Source organism: Watersipora subatra, chromosome 3 (genome assembly GCF_963576615.1).
Source record: "Watersipora subatra chromosome 3, tzWatSuba1.1, whole genome shotgun sequence".
NCBI classification, from domain to species: Eukaryota; Metazoa; Bryozoa; class Gymnolaemata; order Cheilostomatida; family Watersiporidae; genus Watersipora; species Watersipora subatra.
In genome coordinates, this window is record NC_088710.1 from 31,307,937 (window position 1) to 31,327,355 (window position 19,419).

The window sequence follows — 19,419 nt, forward strand, 5'->3', positions numbered from 1 at the left end:
GAATAACATAACTTTAATATTAAAACTAATAAAAGCGTATGGTTACAAAATGGAATAGGTTTTGGCATTGCATTACAAACCTAATCAAAATCAGTTGACCAAAGTCAGATTGCTTTACCTTAATAAGCATTTAAGCTTCATGTCATTTGCGAGAGATTTCTATTGGAGTATATAGTGCTTACACGAGGACTTATGTATACATAAACTAAACACATTTTGCTGCCATATCACATTATCATCAGCATTTTTTGTTATTTAAATCAATCTAAAAACTATTCTAGTACACAACAGTTATTCTAGCTAGTTAGACACAAATATTTCTTTGTTTAACTAATAACTGTGCACATATATTTTGAATACCCACTTTTATGGTAATTCGGTTTTATTTGTTTGGTCAGCAAGACTACTGCTATAAAATGCTGCTGGTTGTTTGATGGAATTGGGTAGGATATGGAAACAATGTTTCCAATGCGTACAGCTTCAAATTGGGTAGTTTGTAGGCAGTCAGTTAGGTAGATAATGTAGTTCCTAAATTGACAAAAAACTTAGTGTCGGAATAGGTAATAAACGAGTGTGAGTTGTCTCCTCGTGTACCGCATTGTTAACTGACCTCTAGTAGGCCGCGTTGCGCGAATCCTCTTGTACTTGAGGACAACTTGCCAACGTCAAAAAATCTATTATACGATTTTGAAATGATAGGTTTACAAAATGTTGTAATTTTATACAAATATTTTAGCTGTTATTTCTCAAAGAATATTGTGAGAAAATACATATACATACATGTAGATAGGGTAATATTTAGAATAAAGGAATAAGCGACTGTGATCAAGCGCTAGTCAGTTTTGTATTTTACGAGTTATATTTCGCCAGGGAAAACATTGCTTCTAGCGAGTAGATTCGATGTTCAATACTGCGCAACACATGCACTGACCTCTACCAGGTAGGGTCAGCGGTACTACGTGAAGAACAACACGTTTTGCTTAAAATCGTATTAATCGTAATCGCTCTGACAAAATCCGTAATTATTAAAGGCATTTCTAAACCAGCGCCATGTACAAGAATAAACAACCAATCACAATCGTGAGCGATCAAAAAATCCCATCACGTTCGCCACCGCTTTGCAAACACTGCCAAGGCCATCTGCAGCATACACCATCTCCGTTGGCGTACTAACTATTGGCTAGAGTATGAACTTCGCTCCGTTCAAACGTAGATAACAACTACCGTCGCGTTTAGAATTCTTATTGAATCAGAAAGATAGAATTCGAACAAGCTGTTGCAGTGACTGTATGTTTATCATAGTCTGCCTGTGCGCGGAACTGCTACGAACAATAAAATAGCTTATTTCACATTGTACCAGTTTTGATCAACGTTACAAGTATTTGGTACAATAGAAGATATTTTATCTATCCTGAATGCGGACTGGACATTAGGGAAACACAACGAAAGAAACACCTATGAAACGCACATCATAGCCTGTCACAAATTGTAATTAACAACAGAAGCTGATATATTACAAAACGTTGGCTTATAGCACGATTTCTGTTGTATTGTTTAGTACTGTATAATACTGTTTTCTGACAACTGTTAATCAGCTCTTTAATAGTGGCTGACATTGTCATGCGATATCGCTATAGTATTGAAAACTGGAAGTTTAATAATAATAATCTAGGCAATGCTATTACTTTCAAATAAACTTTTAAGCATTTCATGCTTCTTTAAGCCACCTGTGACACACAGCATTCAAGCTGTTATGTGTTCGTCGATTAATATGTGCTATTCGGCGTTCTCTGCACATTATCACTGTTTCAACAGTGGATCGTTTTCCAATATCAGGAATGAACGAGCTCACATTCTAGTTCGCTATAAAGCAGCTCGCGGAAACAGTTGTTGCAGTTTTTTCAATCATTCTTCATCAGAAAATAGATTTCTGAAGATTCATCAACCAAACAACCATAATTTCAGTGAAGTTAAGCGTGACTATAGACGGTGGACCAAAACAAGACTACCAACCGAGCTACGCCACTTTCTTCAAACAATGAACAAAAAGGTATGGGTGCTGCATTTCAACTCTTTAAAAATGTTTGCATGAATTTGTGTAGGAAGCATGGTTTGGTGTCGGCTACAGGCTATAAGACGTATTTGTTTTACATTCACGTTCTCATGGAGCTGAGGTAAAAAGGTGAATGAATGTACTGTATAACAAAGCCACTAAATCCTACAATTACTAAAATATATATAAATATTTGATAAATGTGTAGCTGCATAATATTAAAAAGCAACTAGCCAGTAGAACAACTAGTAGTTTTGAATGTAGGGCTTGCCTGACTAGTTGGGTCAAAAAAGATTTGAGTAGCGGTTGGTTTCTATGCGGTGTCTTGGAAAGATTTGGACAGAGTTTTGTCTTAATTTGTCTACATTCAGGAGAATTTAATACAATTTTAACATTCTCAAGAGCCGAAGAGATTACCAAACAACTTGGCAAATCCGGTTTAGTAAGCAAGGTTTGCAATAAGAATTGGCTTGTAACTAGTAGAATGAAACAACCTGTTGCCTGTGCTACCAATAGACAAGCGAAATCTAAGGTATATATTTGTGCATTCAATATCTTCACTGTTTCTGGCCAACAGTAAAAAGTATCTGCTTCGCATGACTTTTCGCGTGCTTACTGGCCAGAGGGGTGTAGATATACCTACCAAACCTTTTGACACATAAAAAGCACAGAAAAATGGTGCAATGCTAGCCGCTATTTGAAAACAACAAAAATTTCCAGACCTTCCATCATGCAAGTCATTTTTCATCAGTTTCTATTGGCTAGCTTGGCTGCCTTCAATAGAGTATCTAAAAAGTGCAGTTCCCATACATTAAATTTTGGCATATCTATGGTTACCTTGGCCTCCTGGCTGCTTAACAGCGTCCTGAATCAGACTGTCATATATCTCTGGCTCTCACATTTCTGATGATCTGTTGGCACCTTGAATGTGTTTCATACTATAAAACGCCTTCTAGTTACTCTGTAAAATGAGAGACGAAGTTCTGAGACAAAGTAATCCAGTTTCAGAAAATGATGATTAAAACCATTGATTTTTAAGACTAAAAGTCTTCTGTAATTTGGCTACTCAATTTTAGTGTAGTCTTTTGTTAACTGTTGTCACATTGAGAAAACTTTTATATGTAAACAGTTTACCAAATTAAACATAGAAATTATTTATCTTTTTATCTGCGTTAATTTATATTGTCAGGAGATGCGAGGTGAAGAGCATGAAGTGTCACATTTTACTGACTTTCAACTCTCTTCAATTCAAATTTTATTAAATTAACTCAGAGACAATTAATCTGGAATGAGTGCCAGATGGTCATCCGAGTTCAACTACGCCTACATCTCCAATTATGGTCTAAAGCATCAACTGCGCAGACGTTCATCTTGATATGGTCAAAATCAGGCCAATTCTAGTTACACAAGTGAAATGTTGATATAGGCAATGTGATTCAGATAAGTTGCTAATAAAGCGATATATTACTCTATAAGATTGACCAGATGAATGCCGGGAGTTGCAAGGGTAATAAAATAATTGGCCCAAGGACGTTGAGTAACTTAAGCTAGTAACTTAAGCTAGTCTAAATCTTTGCTATAATGAGAGCCGTGTCTGAAGCGAGCTTAATAATCATTACATTATGAGTAATGATCTCTCACACAATCATGATTTTCAAGTGCACTCATAATAACCATTAGTATTTTTTTAAGCACTGCAAGCGTGAGTATTTCAACCAATGTAATGAGTATGACCACAATTATTCCTTTGTTTAACAATGAAGCGGCTTGGCCTAGTGGATTAGCTCGCCTGTCTGCAGCTCCGGAGGTTCCAAATCCAGTGCGATCCAGATTTCTCGTTCCTAAAACTTTATCACTACAACGGAATACGAATGACAGAAGACAGGCAAACGCTAAGATTCATAGATAGTAGTTATTTTGTGTTGTTACTGCTACATTGATTTTAGTCAGTCTAAAGACATATTCTATGATTGACATAAAGTTTTGTTATTATTGTTATATTCATGCATCTCTTATCATTACATTTTTAGGTAGCCTTATTGTACCTTTAACAAAACTAGAATAAATATTCCTATGTTACATCTGGAGCACGTGTGGACAGAGTCGAGGTCAATGTTGAAATGTTAAAACATCAGGCTATCACACTGTTTAGGAGCAAAATCAACATTCATTCCCTTCTCTGATGCTGCACTTTTATTGGAAATAAAACTCACACTGTAAATGTACAAATGTATGCGATAATCTTTTTACCAGATTGACTTTGGAATCATTTTTGACATTGATGGTGTACTTGGAAGAGGATCCGTTCCATTTGCGGCATCTAAGCGGATGATGCGACTGCTGTCAGATAATGATGGCAAAGTTCAGGTACCGATTGCCTTCTGCACGAACTCTAGTGGGACACTGAAGGACAAAGCGGTCTGCATCAGTAAATGGTTGGACACAGAGGTGAGTTTTGTGGTTACGGTGTCAAATGGTGTAAAAGGAGTTTTGATGCTTGTTCGCTATTTCCTGCGATCATTTCTTCTTCAGGTCAGGCCACAGCAGGTGATTGCTGCCCATAGTCCCTTGTCAGTCTTCACTGAATTCCACCACAAGAGGGTGCTTGTAGTTGGACAAGGCAAGCTTCATGAGATGGCTGAAGAGTATCCTTGTCAGCTGACTCTGACTCACTCTCACTCGCTGTCATGCTTCTTGCTTTACTTCTCATTATCACTAACTTTTTTATGATTCAAAGATTCTGTTCGTCGCTGGCCAGTCAAGGTGGTGTAGTTTTTTACTTTCAGGGTTTGATGAAGTTTAACCATTTAAAGCAATGGTTCTTAATTCTTAACCTTGTTGGATATACTCAACTCTACGAGTTTCATTATGGGCTCTCATCGAACCTTTATTTATTGGGAAATAAAATGTGATTTTTTTAGAATTCAAGACAGGCATATATTTTACTGTTGTTCAGAATGAACTGATCGTTAATATCACTGCGGTCAAAAAACAAAACCTATACAATGCGTGAACTCACAACAAATTACATATCTTTTCATAAAGCTATGACCTTGCAAATCAGTGGCTGTTGCCTTTGGCGGACCTCCATAGAGCCCCTGAGACTGATTCAGAAAGCTCCTCGAGTTCGAAGGAACCCAGGTTAAGAACCATGGCTTTGAGTGCTAAAATTCCATCCATCAGGAACATCGAAGCAATTTTTTCATTGATATCAGTTTTATTTCGGAATTTCAATTGGTTTACTCTGAAGGCCTGATACAATATACGTCATATAATTCATGTATTGTGATCAATAATATAGAACATTTGTGTTTCGTCGTTGGCAGTGGATAGTTGGGACATGTTTTGGCCCTTTAGACAGTCTGAATTTTCTCTGAGCGGAGTAAAATATTATACCTAAAAAGTGTTCTAAGACTAGCATTTGGGTTAAAATGCAGGTCTTCGATTGTTATGCATAACTGCACACAATTTGTAGCGGGTGTCGATGCACCCGAATCGTTAAAATAATCCTACTTCTTAAATTTTTTTCTGGGCGTTAGCTTTTTAGTTTACAGGAGTTTCTTGCAATTATCTGTCATTTGGTTGTTTGAGAAATGCAAGATCTTTTGGCCATGTGAAACTATATACTCAAATTCATTTCCTTAGGCATCAGACAGCAATGGAGTGCCTCAAGTCATTTATTGAAGCCTCTCTCTCTCAGTAACGCCCACACTATTCTGTTTCTCACATTTCCTTTCCTCAACAAGCCTTTTTAGACTGGGGTTCACAAAAATTGTTACCATAGATGAGGTAAAAGAAGCATTCCCCCTCCTTGACATCGTTGATCATGGTAATCGTAACTATATTGCCAAAAACAGGATCACCCGGAGTCAGAGTCGAGATGAATTCGAGCCAATTGAAGGTCAGTGGCTTACAGATGTCTAAACATACAGAAATGACCTTATGACCTGTAAGGACATGACTATTTGTTCATAGAAGTTTGTCATCATAGGATGTGGAACGGTAGCGGATATTTGTCTCTTCATAGCAAGTAATGTTTACATATTACATTAGAATGTTCGTGAAATAATCCTAGAAGTGTAAAATATGGTTGAAATGCATTTTAATATGTGGATATAATAAGTAATCCCACGACCAAACATGAGCAAAGTGATTGGTTGGGTGATTTATGATAAATGCACATGTGCACACAACTCCCGAAAATTATCCATTAATGGCCGTCGCAAACCCTTGTACTGAAATCTCATCAACAAATTTAACCATTTTTCAATGGAGTCGTTTAAATATAATAACGATACAAAACACATATAAACCTTGTTAAATATGTTACCAAGTCTTTGAAAGGTTACTGCAAAACCCTGAAACTAACCCATCTGATCGGATTATACATAAATAGACAGATAAATTCGGCCTGAAATCGAAATAAAAAATTTACAAGCCTAATGTAATTAAAATTAAGACCGGCATATGAAACGCCGATAAAGCCGTGCGACAGAGAGTAGAAATATTAAGTCGCCAGCATTTTACAAGAAAAGCGTGGACATTTCACCTGTCCATGGCAATGTTTAATCGCCGAAGATTTGTGTAATTAACGTAGACTGTTTGAGGCGTAGACCGATTTACAGGTACGAAAATGTGGTACACAGTTTGTCAGCCCACGTTTTTGTCCAATTACCGAAGGTTTTTTAAATTATCTAGAACATTAGCCAGATTTCTTTACATCTTATCTACAAGCTAGGGCGGAACTACAATGCCCCTTTATGACAAGAATATTTCTTTATTTCACTGCAGTTTGCATAAAACTTCCAGACGCGTGAATGCTAATGCTTGCTTTCTGTTACATATCGCTGTCAAAACCATTCTACATTCACAACACAACCAACTTTCAAACTGTATATTACACGGCAGCTTGCCGTTTTCCTTTTAATATTGCATTTCAGAGATATAATAAACATATTTCTTTATTGTTGTTGTTAGTTAAATTACGTACAATAGTTTAGGTCTACAGCTTAAATTAATATTTATTTTATTGTTGTAAAACATAAGTTTGAGATAGTAGTAGATTAGGTCTGATTTTTATACAACCTTTTGTTTTGCATAATTGACCTTTTGAATTTCATTTCAAAACAACTTGACAACTAGGTATCATGAACATACAACCTCCCAGAACACCATGTCGTCGCATTGGCTGTCCACATGTCTCCCAATTATTACGGAGGAGGAGAAATAGAAGCTCCTCACAGCAACCATCAACATCAAATGCTAATGTTCAACAACACGCTACTCAAAATAATAACAACTCATCTGATTCAGAGAATTCTTTAGTTAGGTGTTGTAGGCTTCGCCTACAACACCTAACTAAATAAATTCTACACTAAATAATTCTACTTTTGTAAAATTCTGACCTTTTGTAACTACTTTTTCAACAACCAGCAGTACCCTTTCTTTTTTTCATTATTACTTTGGTCGTGGGCTGTATGACAGGGGAATTTCTAGTTATATAATATAATAAGTCTGTAAGCTAGATTAAGTTGAGCAATATCTACTGCAAATTAGCGTAAGTTGGAGTAATTTACTCCTCATAATTCTATTACTCGTTTTTCAATGGAATTAACACGTTATTGAGCCTGCACTTTGGTTCATGTGCTTTTACAACTAGTTCCACCAGCATTTTTATACATGAGTCTAATCAGTACCCTCTCTCTGATGGTAATAAAATATGACACGATAGAGAATATACCAGACACATGCCTTTTTAAACAAGCTTTTACATAGGTCAGTGCTTACTCTCCATGACGAACTTGCTAGCTGTCAAAGCTATAAAGCAGTTTAAGTAGCAGCAGTAGTGGTTGGTCTCGGTCTCTGGTGGTTGGTCCCTAGAGACCAACCACCACTGTATAGCAAAATAGGAAAAAGGTTTTTGCAAAGGCTATCGAAGCGAAGCTGTGTAAATCTTGATCAGTAGAAATGTTTTGCTGCGCTTGCTAAAACAGGAAGTAGGTGTTGGTGAAGTCTTCCTTTATTTTATTACCAGAGATGGTTGGTTAGTGTTTGTAAACTAGGAGGCAAAATTTAGATTAGTAACTGTTAATAAATGTTTAGTATTAATTTTAATATAACAAATATAACATAAGTTGATCCGCAAAGACACTGTCTGATGTCGTCACAGTTCACATTGGCCAAGCTGGGTGGACATGTTTAACCAACCTGAACATTTTTATTTCTGTCATGTGTTTCGTATTAGTTTTGTCTCCGGAAACATGTGAATCAGGCATAATCTATATTTACAAGATTTGAGATTTCATAAACATTGTCTTGCAGCCATTATTCTCTTTGGAGAGCCAACAAAATGGGAGACTCATCTCCAGCTTCTTATCGACCTGATGGTGACCGGAGGACATCCCTCCTTTGTACCCGATAAAGGAATCGTAGATTCTGACTTCCCTATAATCGCTTGTAACATGGATCTGGTATTCATGGCAGAGGCGTGCATGCCGAGGTATGCTTTATATTCTGTTGATTGTAGCTACTCCAAAATTTTTAAGTGCAAACTGACTCAGGCATTATTTCTATGATTGCTTCTAAGCATACAGTGTATGTCTGATGAGTAACTGTTGTTCATGGGTCCACGAGTTGATATTCCAAGAGTTGTATATGGAATCAGGAGATGGATGTAGATGATAAAAGGCTTGTGCTAGGGTTATGGATTAACTTACACAAAATTTAGTCGATTTTATCAGAAAATATCAGTAATTTTTTTCATTTGTGATTGTTTTTGATGTTTGAGGTGATTTGACTGCCAGGATGTTTCAAGATTAAAATCGGATCAAGCGGAAGTGCGAATATTGACGTCTATAGTTGCACTTCGGCAAGAAGGTCGACAGAATAGAGAGGTGTAATGCTGCAACTTGCCGATATCAACTTTAGCAGTGATAGCAACTGGTGATGTCATTTCGCACAGATTTTTCTTCTTAGCGTTTTAACCGTAATTAAGTTTTGTCGATTTTAATCTTAAAACATCCTGGCAGTCAGATCACCTCAAACATAGAAAACAATCGCATATCATAGAAAAATATCGCTACTTTCTGAAACAATCGTCAAAGGTTTTGTTTAACTTCATCTATAAAAACTGCATTCTGGTTTGGGTATTAAATATGTGTGCAGCATTTCAACATGTTTTCTGCGTGTAGAATGTTTGCAAAGAATACTTGCTGAAGAGAGTAGAAACTGGTGCGAGTTGGTCAGTTATAGATGAAAAGCAAATACTTTGAATACACAAATCTCTTGCAGGTTTGGACATGGAGCATTTCTGGTCTGTCTTGAGAGTCTTTACAAGGTTGGCTATACCAAGGCTGCTTACCCTACATCCTTTTCGCTTACCCTCCATTTTTATCAACAGACCTTTCTACTCACCTACCTCTCCGCATACTCTCCATCTTCCAATTTACCTTATACTTTGCTACTTAACGCCTTAATATGTAGTAATCTTTTCCTTTATCTTTTTCATCTCTCCGTCTTTCCTTTTAATCTTAAGCTAACCCATTTACCCTTCATCTCTTCTTCTATCTTACCTTTTCTTACACTCCATTTTCCCTTTAACTAACTCTGAATCTGACCTCTGAACTATAGACATAGAATTAGTCAATAGTTTTACACTTTTTATTCCACTGATTCTATGAAACCTTTCCCAAACACTGAACAAGTGATATATGATAAATCACAGCTGTGGAGAATGTCACCAGCGGCGACAGAATTATTTACTATTATGTTCTATTTATCTAATTAATTGGGTTCTAAATACAGCTATAGTGTTTTGGTTGAACAGAAGATCACTGGTAGAGACCTGCAGTACACGGCTTTGGTCGGTAAACCAAGTGAAATTACTTATCGCTACGCTGAGCATTGCATCACTCGAGAGGCTGTCAAGATCGGCATAGAGCTACCTATAAGAACTCTCTATATGGTCGGGTGAGGCAATCATTCTCTGTTTAGTAAGATCTGTGCTGTAGCTCACAATAATATTTGATCTATATTGCCTTTTTGTTAGACTTGGTGACACAAAAACATGCTTACAATTAGCTAGTAAGGCACTCGGGCTCTGTGTTTGTTTCTCTCTCATATAAACCAATCAATTGCTGGTTGCAATGGAACACTTGATTTAATCAGCAACTGGTTTCAACAAAAATTATCATTGGCTGTCATTTTTGGTTTGTCCATGCTGGATAATTACACTTACTAGAGTAACATAGAGCATAACAGTTGTTCTACTCTTTTTTGTATTGTTTTTAGACTACACAAAGAAACGTTACTTAATTTTGTGATTTGTTGTTTGTTGCTATTGTTCATTACATCTACTTGTCCATTGTAAGACATTAGTATATACAACAATCTTTTTAATAGCTCTCAAGTTATATAGAGTATATTGTTGATAACAGTTGCCCCATTTCGAATAATATCACTTTTATTTCATGGATTATTAAAAAGGAGCAGACAACTCTTCACGTCATATTTTTCTGTAGGCTGCATGAGTGTTTGTCTAAACTAATAGCTTAACAATGGTTGAGTGTTGGTTTAAAAGGAGTATTAAGCTTTCTTAAGTTCACAAAATTAATGTTTCGGAAAAATCCAGTTTGTAAATTTTTACTTGATGTATCACAAATTGTTTTTCTCTCACTTGCCTATCACGCCACTCATCTATGAGATAAAAGTTTCCTTTACCTGCATACCTGTTCACTGTCAGCTGTTAAAATAAATAGATATAGGATTTTTGTTGCAGGGACAACCCAGAAGTTGATGTATTTGGCTCCAATCTTTACAACCGCTATATTGCGCAATGCATGGTGAATGAAAACGCTGGCTTGTCTCATGCCTCGAGAGAGGTGCCTAGTAGCTATAAGTTCACATCTCAGACAGCTACCAAGTGCAATTCGATCCTTGTTGACACAGGAGTGTACAACTCCAAGCTAGGTATGGCCTTATTTCTCACATTAACTTACAATTTGCTGCCTTTCATTACACCCCAATAAACCAGCTTTATTCAGATGGTAGATTTTTTTCAATAGAAACACAATGTGAATACCAAATTTTATTGAGCAATAATTTTTAGGATATAAATTTTTATTTGGATAATATAACTCGGATACTTCATATGCGTGTGTGTAGTTTTTAATTGGACCTCGCATTATCTGAATACGCTATTATCTGACTAAAGTTTGGTATACGATACAAAATGATGTTTATATAACGTAGAGTATAGTTGGCCCCTGGCTCATCATCTGGCTTCATGTAGGCTTCAGACGTGACATTCATCGATACCTAATAAACAAGAGTTTACGTAGTGTAGACAATTCCTTTATAGTAAGTAGTGAATAGAATTTTTATGCAAATATTTAATATCATAGATCAACAGCCATGTTTTATTTGGAGAATAATTATCCATGGGAACAAGCGTCAAGTCTTTAGTGATTGATTAATCTTCTGGAATCGTAGGTAGACACGTGATTAAAAGGGCACCATGAGAATTCCTGTTCACGGCAGCTGATGAGACATGACATGTAGCTGACCTCTTGCTCTTATCAATTATCGCTGTTAAGTTTTATGCAGTAGGGAGATGCAAGGACCATCACATGTATTCTCATCTGCAATTCACTGACATAGTATCGGTGGCTAATAGTCTCTAAAATTATTTAAAGACTATCACAATGGCCCGCTGTATTGTAATCATACGTCCATAGTATTACTAGCTTGTGTTTGCAATTGAGTGAGGTAGCCCATGCTCTACTATATCACTTGCTAGTGATAAATAAGTCACTAGGTGAATACTAGGTCGTCTTATCAAAAGGCTTATTAGTTGGGAATATCACTAGGCAGGGAAGACAATTCAGCTGCTACAGATGGCCAGTCATGCATGATAATTTTGATAATGCCATGTTTGTTATGCGATGTTTGTTATTTAGTAAAGCATGGAAGCAGTCGTAATGATTATAGCATCTTCTCGGGTAAGACTACTATAATATATTCTGATGCACCTTTTGTGTTTGTATGTAAGTTTTTGTTAGAATATCGGTTGCAAAATATCATCTACTGAAGGAAACATTTGAAATTAATTTTAAACCAATTTTCAGGTAGTTTAAACAATGCTAGTCATTCATTAAATACTCCATATAAATACAAAAGTAGGTTGGGTAATATAATCATAATAAACGGTTGAGGAAAGTTTTCTGTTTCAAAGCGAGCTGCATTACAGGTCACCTCATTGACTTCTGTTTTAAAGCAACATGTTAGTATCAACTGCAGTTATGTATATAAAATGATAAAAAATGTTGACATTTTTACTGAACATATTTTAGCAAATTTACCCTACATAGCTGATCAGTCGACAAACATACATTGTTAAGTGCTCGGTATGAAATTAAGGATTATCCTCTCTTTTGTTCAAGCTGTTTTTTGCTAAAGAGAAACCAACTCGTTAGGTGGTATTTTACTCTAACTTGTGAACATAACTTATTTGAATCAATACGTATATAATTAAAAGTTAGTTTGAGTGTAAATAAAATGTGCAACTTCAATTTACATTACTTCTATGTTATGAAAAGGGTAATAGAGGTGTAGCAATGCTGATTCCAGTTTACCCTTTTGGCTGCGTGCCAGTGTGCAATGTCTTGCAGATGAAAAAGCTATTAAAATTATTTTTAAACCAGTATCTCTATCATGAAAATATTATTTTGCTAAATGTAAATGCAATGATGGTTCAATTGTATGTTACTCATTTTGTGCATAAAATAGGTTTTCACGGTTGCTTCAAATACTAATACATGTACTAGTGGAGATTATACTATGAACTGTACCATCTGATTCTACACTCTTCATCGTCAGGCAAAGCGCACATTCTGGAGCCTTTTGCTGTGCCAGTAGAAAATCTTTGACGTGCTCACCAAACAGTTTGATAGTATCAAATATTGAAGAATTGTTTCCTCTTTCATATCTAGTACTATACAATAAAAGGGCAGACAATCGTATTGCATTACTGTATTACACTGCCATATATCATGTTTTCCTTGGCTTACATGAATGTGTGTACAAGCCATCATTCTAAAAATTGACTAGTTCCAAATTTCAGTAGTAAGGTCAGGAATTTCCCTTCTAACTTACTTTATTTGCCAAACACCCCCCTATTATTAACAAAATTAGATAAAATAATACGAAATATCATGACTTTGTACAAGATGCGTGTTTGATCACGAAGCCTAGTAAATCCTAGTTTGATAGTCTATCAGTTGAATATGATGGTTGACTAGTCACTAGCGGCTCTTCCCTGACTACATGTGTATCTGGCTTGTACTTTCTTATTCGTCAATGTTTGGCTTATATACATGACTAGAGGTGATTTATCGATTGCCTTCAAATATTAAAGATCTTTTAATATTCGTGCTTCCTTCTAATATAATTTATTCAAAGATGATTGGTAGGAAAGGTTATTCAACATCTTGTTAAAATGATTTTTATTATTATAGCGTATAATGAAGAGTTGATGGCAATAGGTTACATCATGTTTGTAAAGCAATAAATAATATAAAATTTAGGCAGACATCTTTGGATCAATTGTGTAAAAATTCTCTGAAGCCTTGATAGTAGTTATTGCTAAAGTGATGCCAAGGCAAAAAGCTTGAAACTAGGGAGTGGAAAGGCTGATTGAGATACTTATGGATAAACTGTAAAAATATCTAATATAAAACAAATATATAAATAAGTGATATTAGCCCTAGATCTTTATCACCCCTCTAACTACACCTTGTCTGTCGAAGGCACTGCCAAGTCTGCGCATCCATTCGCCTGCCTTGTATCTAAAAATAGGTTAAAATACAAAACACTTTGTTCATCAATTAATACTTCATTATTTTAGTTTCTTGTGTACAATTTAATGTTTTACATCCAATTTATTATAATCTACATTTTTAATGATATATATAATTACTTGAATTTTTTATATGATGAAATTTCAACTTTGTGAACTGAAAGAAAATAATGAAAATTCATGATGCTGATAAAAATGTTTGTTTCAACGTGCAACAGTTTTGATATATAAACAAAATCCCTTTGACTTCCCAAGCAAAGGTTTGACTTACAACTAAAACTCAACTTAAAAAGGCCATGTTTTATTGAAAAGTTTCTGCCATCTGTTTTCAGGTAAGATAGAGGATCAAGAATATGATGTGTATCACCATGGTCACAGAGATTTTGAGACAAATCAGCATTTGCGCATTCCTACCACATACTGCACTGATGTCTATGAGGCCGTCTCAGCAATAATTGAACAAGAAATGGGTTCAATGGATTTGCTCAACAATAATGAACCAAATAAATAAACCTCATCTACCTGCATACACAAGTCATCCACAATCCCTACAATCCATATACATAGACTTACATATTTAGTTTTCTATTTTTAAGCTTTTAAATTAAGGTCAGACATACACTTGCGGGTGGAGCTATCACACTTGAAAGAAGGCTGAACTACGCTGGTTTTGTGGTTAAAGCTTGATATGCTTGACAAATAAGCTGAACGTGTAGGTGCTTGTCAATAAACCGTGGACCAAGATTGGCTACTGCTGCCTTCCGTAGTTATAGTTTACTGTCAACTTGATTTGTCCTTTGAAATACTCAAAATTAAATTTAATATATACTCTTTTTTAGTCGTATTCTTGCTGTGCGCATGCAATTGTGAACAAGTATTGAAGGCATATTTTGCTAGAATTACTGTTCTATTCATTTCTGATGATGGATGGTCACTTTTTGTGCACACCATATCATATTTTTAAAACTATATTTCTATGGATACAATTCTAGGAAATGTTGTAGGATTTAATAAAAGCTATACATAGGATATTGGCTGGAACTAAGAATATGAATTCATATTAACAAGTTTTGCAGTCCAATGCATTTCATAAGATATATTTTTACGGGTATTTGAAATTAAGGTTTGCGGCATATTTCTTTGAACATTTCACCTTAAGCACTATTTTCATTCCTGTCACATCTGCAACATTCTTTGCTATCATTAAAAAGAATAGTAACAGTTATTTCATACAATATTTGTTAATGAGATGTTTCACATTGCACAGTTAAGCACACGGAAGCTCTATAGATGAATAACTACACTTTTTCTTGTAGTAATTTATTATGAAACTGTATCTTACTCAAGGCAATTTTTAAAAAATAACTCAGAAGTAACTAGAGTAATGAGACAACTGTTCAAATGCTATTGAACGGAAATGAAGAATAGTTTCTCCAAATTTAGTTCAAGCTGCAATTTGAGAATCGATTGATGAAACTTTCAATAAAAAAATAGGAAAAGGTATCATTTTATGCAAATGACTCCAGTCCAACAGAACTAAGCATACTGTAGAGATGTAAAAGTAATTGGTGACCTGCTCACTGAATGCTTGTTAGTATTACGACTTTGAACAAGACCTCTGCATGGATGGCAAATACGACTATCAAAATAAGGAGTAGTCCACTTGTACTAATCCATGTTGATACAAGGTTGTTAATTTTATAGACAGGAATGAATAGCTATTTATATCTTTTAGATCAGCTCACCAAAATGTGCTAAAAAACGTTGCTGGAAGGTCCAGGTTAGCGCTGAGGTATGCCAGGTTTTGTTGGTTGATACAAAAGATGAATCGTATATATGCATGTGTTAAAGAAAAAATTGTGTTACAATTGTTTTTTATGTCCCATATCATGAGTTTTCTATATTAGATAAACATCTTGTTGTGGATTATAAAAACCAGGCCTGAAAAGAGTAATACACATAAAAGCAAAAACCTTCAGAGGTTTTCAATTAGGAACGGCAAGCACTACTCATTATTCTAGTTCATATATCATCGACTTTGACTTAAATTGATTTTATGCCAACATCCACGAATTGTAAATATTTTTTCTATAAATCCGAGTCTACTGTTCCATAAATCAAGCTTCATTTTTCAAGAAGAGTTTACATGAAGCGATTTATAGAGATTAAGTTTGCAGGAACCTTTCTGATTTTCTTTACTGTTACTAGGGACATTTTTGTGTTAGTGCATAACAATCTGTATAATTGCAAACAATTTATCGATCGTATTGCAAATCGAGTTAGACCAATTTTTCATAACCGCCTTGTCTAACCTGCCAAAGGTTCATTATCCTACAATAGCAGAATCCTCTTCGCTTTTCGAAAATCGCTGGGAAGGCACCCTGCTCTAAACGATTGCTTAATGAACATGTTTAGCGACAGAATAGCATTGAAACAAATAATTTAATTTAGCAAAGTGAATCAACGAGTAGTTGAAAACCTCAGATCAGGTGGTTTGAAGGTCATATTTATTGTGAGTCAGCACCTTTGATTAGACAGCGTCTAGATATTTTATTACAGCATATATACTCGCTGACAACATCCCTGTGGATTGCTCAGAACCCATTAGTGCCGAAGCATGTTAAATGTGTTGGTTTTTCCCAGATTTTAGTAGAGATGCAAGGACTCGCTGGAAGAAATCAATAGAACGCAAGTGTAAATTAGTGTAAGAAAAATAATGCAAGGTTTCTACTATATAATTGGTTTAAATGGGTTAAGTTTTCTGCTTCTATGAAGCGCTTTGAAACGCATTTGCTAAATCTTTTTTTTTCAAACTATAAGTTTTTCATGCACATTTGAAATCGAAAATTATTTTGTAAAATTTGCTATGCTTGGACATAATTTTTTTAAAACTTACAGAATTAACGCACGCTCTGCTCTCATGATTAAGGAATTTGAAAAAACCACTTTTAGATATTCAAATTCAAGAAGTGAGCCTTATTAATTTAACTGGTCTATATTGTGAGTAATTATTTTGCAAACATTGCAAATCTTTCTGTGCATTTTCAAAACTTAAAAATGTTGATTAAAACTTGGTATTTCATCAAATTTACAACAAAACAAATTATTCAAATCCTAATCTATAATGTTATTTGCTACTGATGTTGATGTAACATTTTTGCGCTGACAATTGACCTTCGGTTTAAAACCTTTTTTTTAAATTTTGATGTTTACAGAATTTAAGACAATTTTCTAAACCTGCTCTCAGAAGGAATAATCAGCGCCAATATATATTAGTTCAAGCATCAACTGTTTAATAGACTGAGGCCACCCCTGTTTGTACTTTATACAGAAACATAGAAAATGTGATGTTAGAAGATTAGGTCAACAAAAAAGTAGAGTTCAGACAGTGATTTTTGGGACATGTGCGTACCGGTAAGATAGGCATCGATTAGAGCTGGAAAGCTACGTTAGCAAAATGTTATGCAAGGCAACGTTGGATTTAGATTAGCTGTCAATTAATGTGATAGATCTAATGTGACAGTTTTTAGCTAGGTTATGTATTTGTCACCTAAAATTTTCACCTTACAACATGTCATTTACTCGAGAGCTTGAGTACTGTCACAATTCATGCAGTAATAGCAGAGAGCTCTTCGATTTTAGTAAGGACAACACATCTCAATATGGAAATGCTTTGAAGTTTGCAAGCATCACACAATCTTTGTTGGTTGTCTTTGCTTTTAAAGTCACTTTTTATCCCTTTTATTTGCTCATCTTCTGTAAATTACTCCTACACCAATCTCCTTTTTGTTGGCACATTATCAAAACCTGTTTTGTCTTATATGCATTTTTGATGCCACTGGACACTAGTTTACTGTGAGGAATAAAATATGATCAACAAAAACTTCTCCACCCTATCAAACAAGTATTATTTTTATATGCATTTGCAGGTGTGAGTCATTGCCATAAAAAACCAGAGTAATTTTTACATGCTACACCATAACAATGTATAATTCAACCGAAAATTTGCAAATCGATCAGGATTAACCTCCTTGGTTTTAAACCAAACGCATGAACAATGAGTTTTAAAAAGTTGGTATCGGCAGAAAATTATAGCAGACTGTGTGGATATTAGTTGTATAAATGTGGGTCAGATTGTCATGGAACAGAAAGATTTAAAAAAAAGAGTTTATACGAATCCAGATCGATAGTTTCAGAGAAAACACCATGAGAATGGATTTACTGCAAATAATCCAATACGTGATGACTTATCTGCTCTTATCGATAGACTTGACTCTTGTGGGTGTGTTTGACTAATGTGAATTAATCTAAATGCTAGAAGCTTGTAAATTAAGTTTTTCATGATTTGTTAGTCCAATTTTGCTCTTTTATCCAATTTGGATGACTTGGCTCAGGCATGTGAATGCCGGAACAAAAAATGGCTTACTCCAATCTCAAAGCCAATTTGTTGGAGCTTTTGAATGTGAGCACTCACAACCGCACCATCTTTTCTTTGTTAGTCATTATGAACTACTAGTTGAGTAGAACTTTTGATGCTAGGATGACGACCTTAAATATGTTCTCACCAATGCCATTTGCTTTATTGCTCAAAAACTTTGATTTATTATTACGGCAAGTCATGTTAAATGTTTGTCAACATTTTGAGTGTTGACAAAGCTTTTGAATAATTAACTGCTTTAAAACCTGCTAAAAGGGTCACTCATTGTCAAATTGTTCTAGTCTGTGCTGAAAAACATGAAATTACACTTTTCGAACAAAAACCAATTTTTTGCTAGATAAGAGTATGATTCGACCAGATTTTATACAGTGAGAATGACCCGGAAAATCCAAGGATTAGCCAGCCCGGTGAAATAAGCTCACCCTTTCATGTGAAATGTGGTTAGTTCAAATTATTGCAACTAGTATGGATCAGCTAGCAGATACTCAGCGATGTGATCGTAAGATCAAAAGGCACTCAGCTTTCAAAATTTCATAGGAATTGAACCACAAATAAGCAGGTAGCGCCAGAATATGCACTAGCAGAAATACACTGGATACATGTGACTGCTTGTACCAATGATATACAACCCCCCATAGGGGCTGTATATCGTTACTTGTACGTACTTGCAAGAGACAAATTATTGATAATTATTAACTGATACCCTTGGGCTGAGTTACTGATGGATGCCATGGATGAAAGTTAAATATATATTTGCTGTTCTTACATGTAAGAAAAGCATGAAGAAAACAGGAAAAAGAACTGTATGACCACTACATATATAATGCTAATAATAAACTAGTAATCACGTATCATATGTCTATGGTGTCACTAGTTAGGAGTTATCGTCGGCATACATACATACAAGGTTGTCGACTCACCCACAACGTGTATTGCTTGGCTAAAAGGTGTTAAAATATAAATGTAGGAAAATATGGAGCAATAGTTATGCAGTGTATAAGATTAGTTTTCTAAACATAAACTGGAAGAATGTGTTCACGTTATTTGTGTAAATGTAAATCATTTGTGGGGCTC

At 35.2% G+C, this 19,419-nt stretch overlaps 1 protein-coding gene across 4 annotated transcripts; it reads left to right on the top strand.

The window, feature by feature from the left end:
- The first annotated feature begins 1,195 nt into the window (after window positions 1–1,195).
- On the top strand, window positions 1,196–15,054 carry LOC137389986 (haloacid dehalogenase-like hydrolase domain-containing 5). 4 transcript variants are annotated; one of them, XM_068076192.1, is made up of 9 exons: window positions 1,196–2,050; window positions 4,307–4,501; window positions 4,586–4,698; window positions 5,809–5,954; window positions 8,375–8,552; window positions 9,344–9,389; window positions 9,879–10,021; window positions 10,830–11,020; window positions 14,240–15,054. In XM_068076192.1, exons 1-9 carry the CDS (start codon window positions 1,676–1,678, stop codon window positions 14,416–14,418), a joined length of 1,566 nt encoding a protein of 521 aa, XP_067932293.1. In that variant the 5' UTR covers window positions 1,196–1,675; the 3' UTR covers window positions 14,419–15,054. The 4 variants fall into 4 exon arrangements, with proteins under 4 accessions (XP_067932293.1, XP_067932292.1, XP_067932294.1 ...); XM_068076191.1 differs by having other exon boundaries at window positions 4,307–4,698; XM_068076193.1 differs by lacking the exon at window positions 14,240–15,054 and having other exon boundaries at window positions 4,307–4,698; window positions 10,816–11,017.
- Window positions 15,055–19,419: the final 4,365 nt, after the last annotated feature.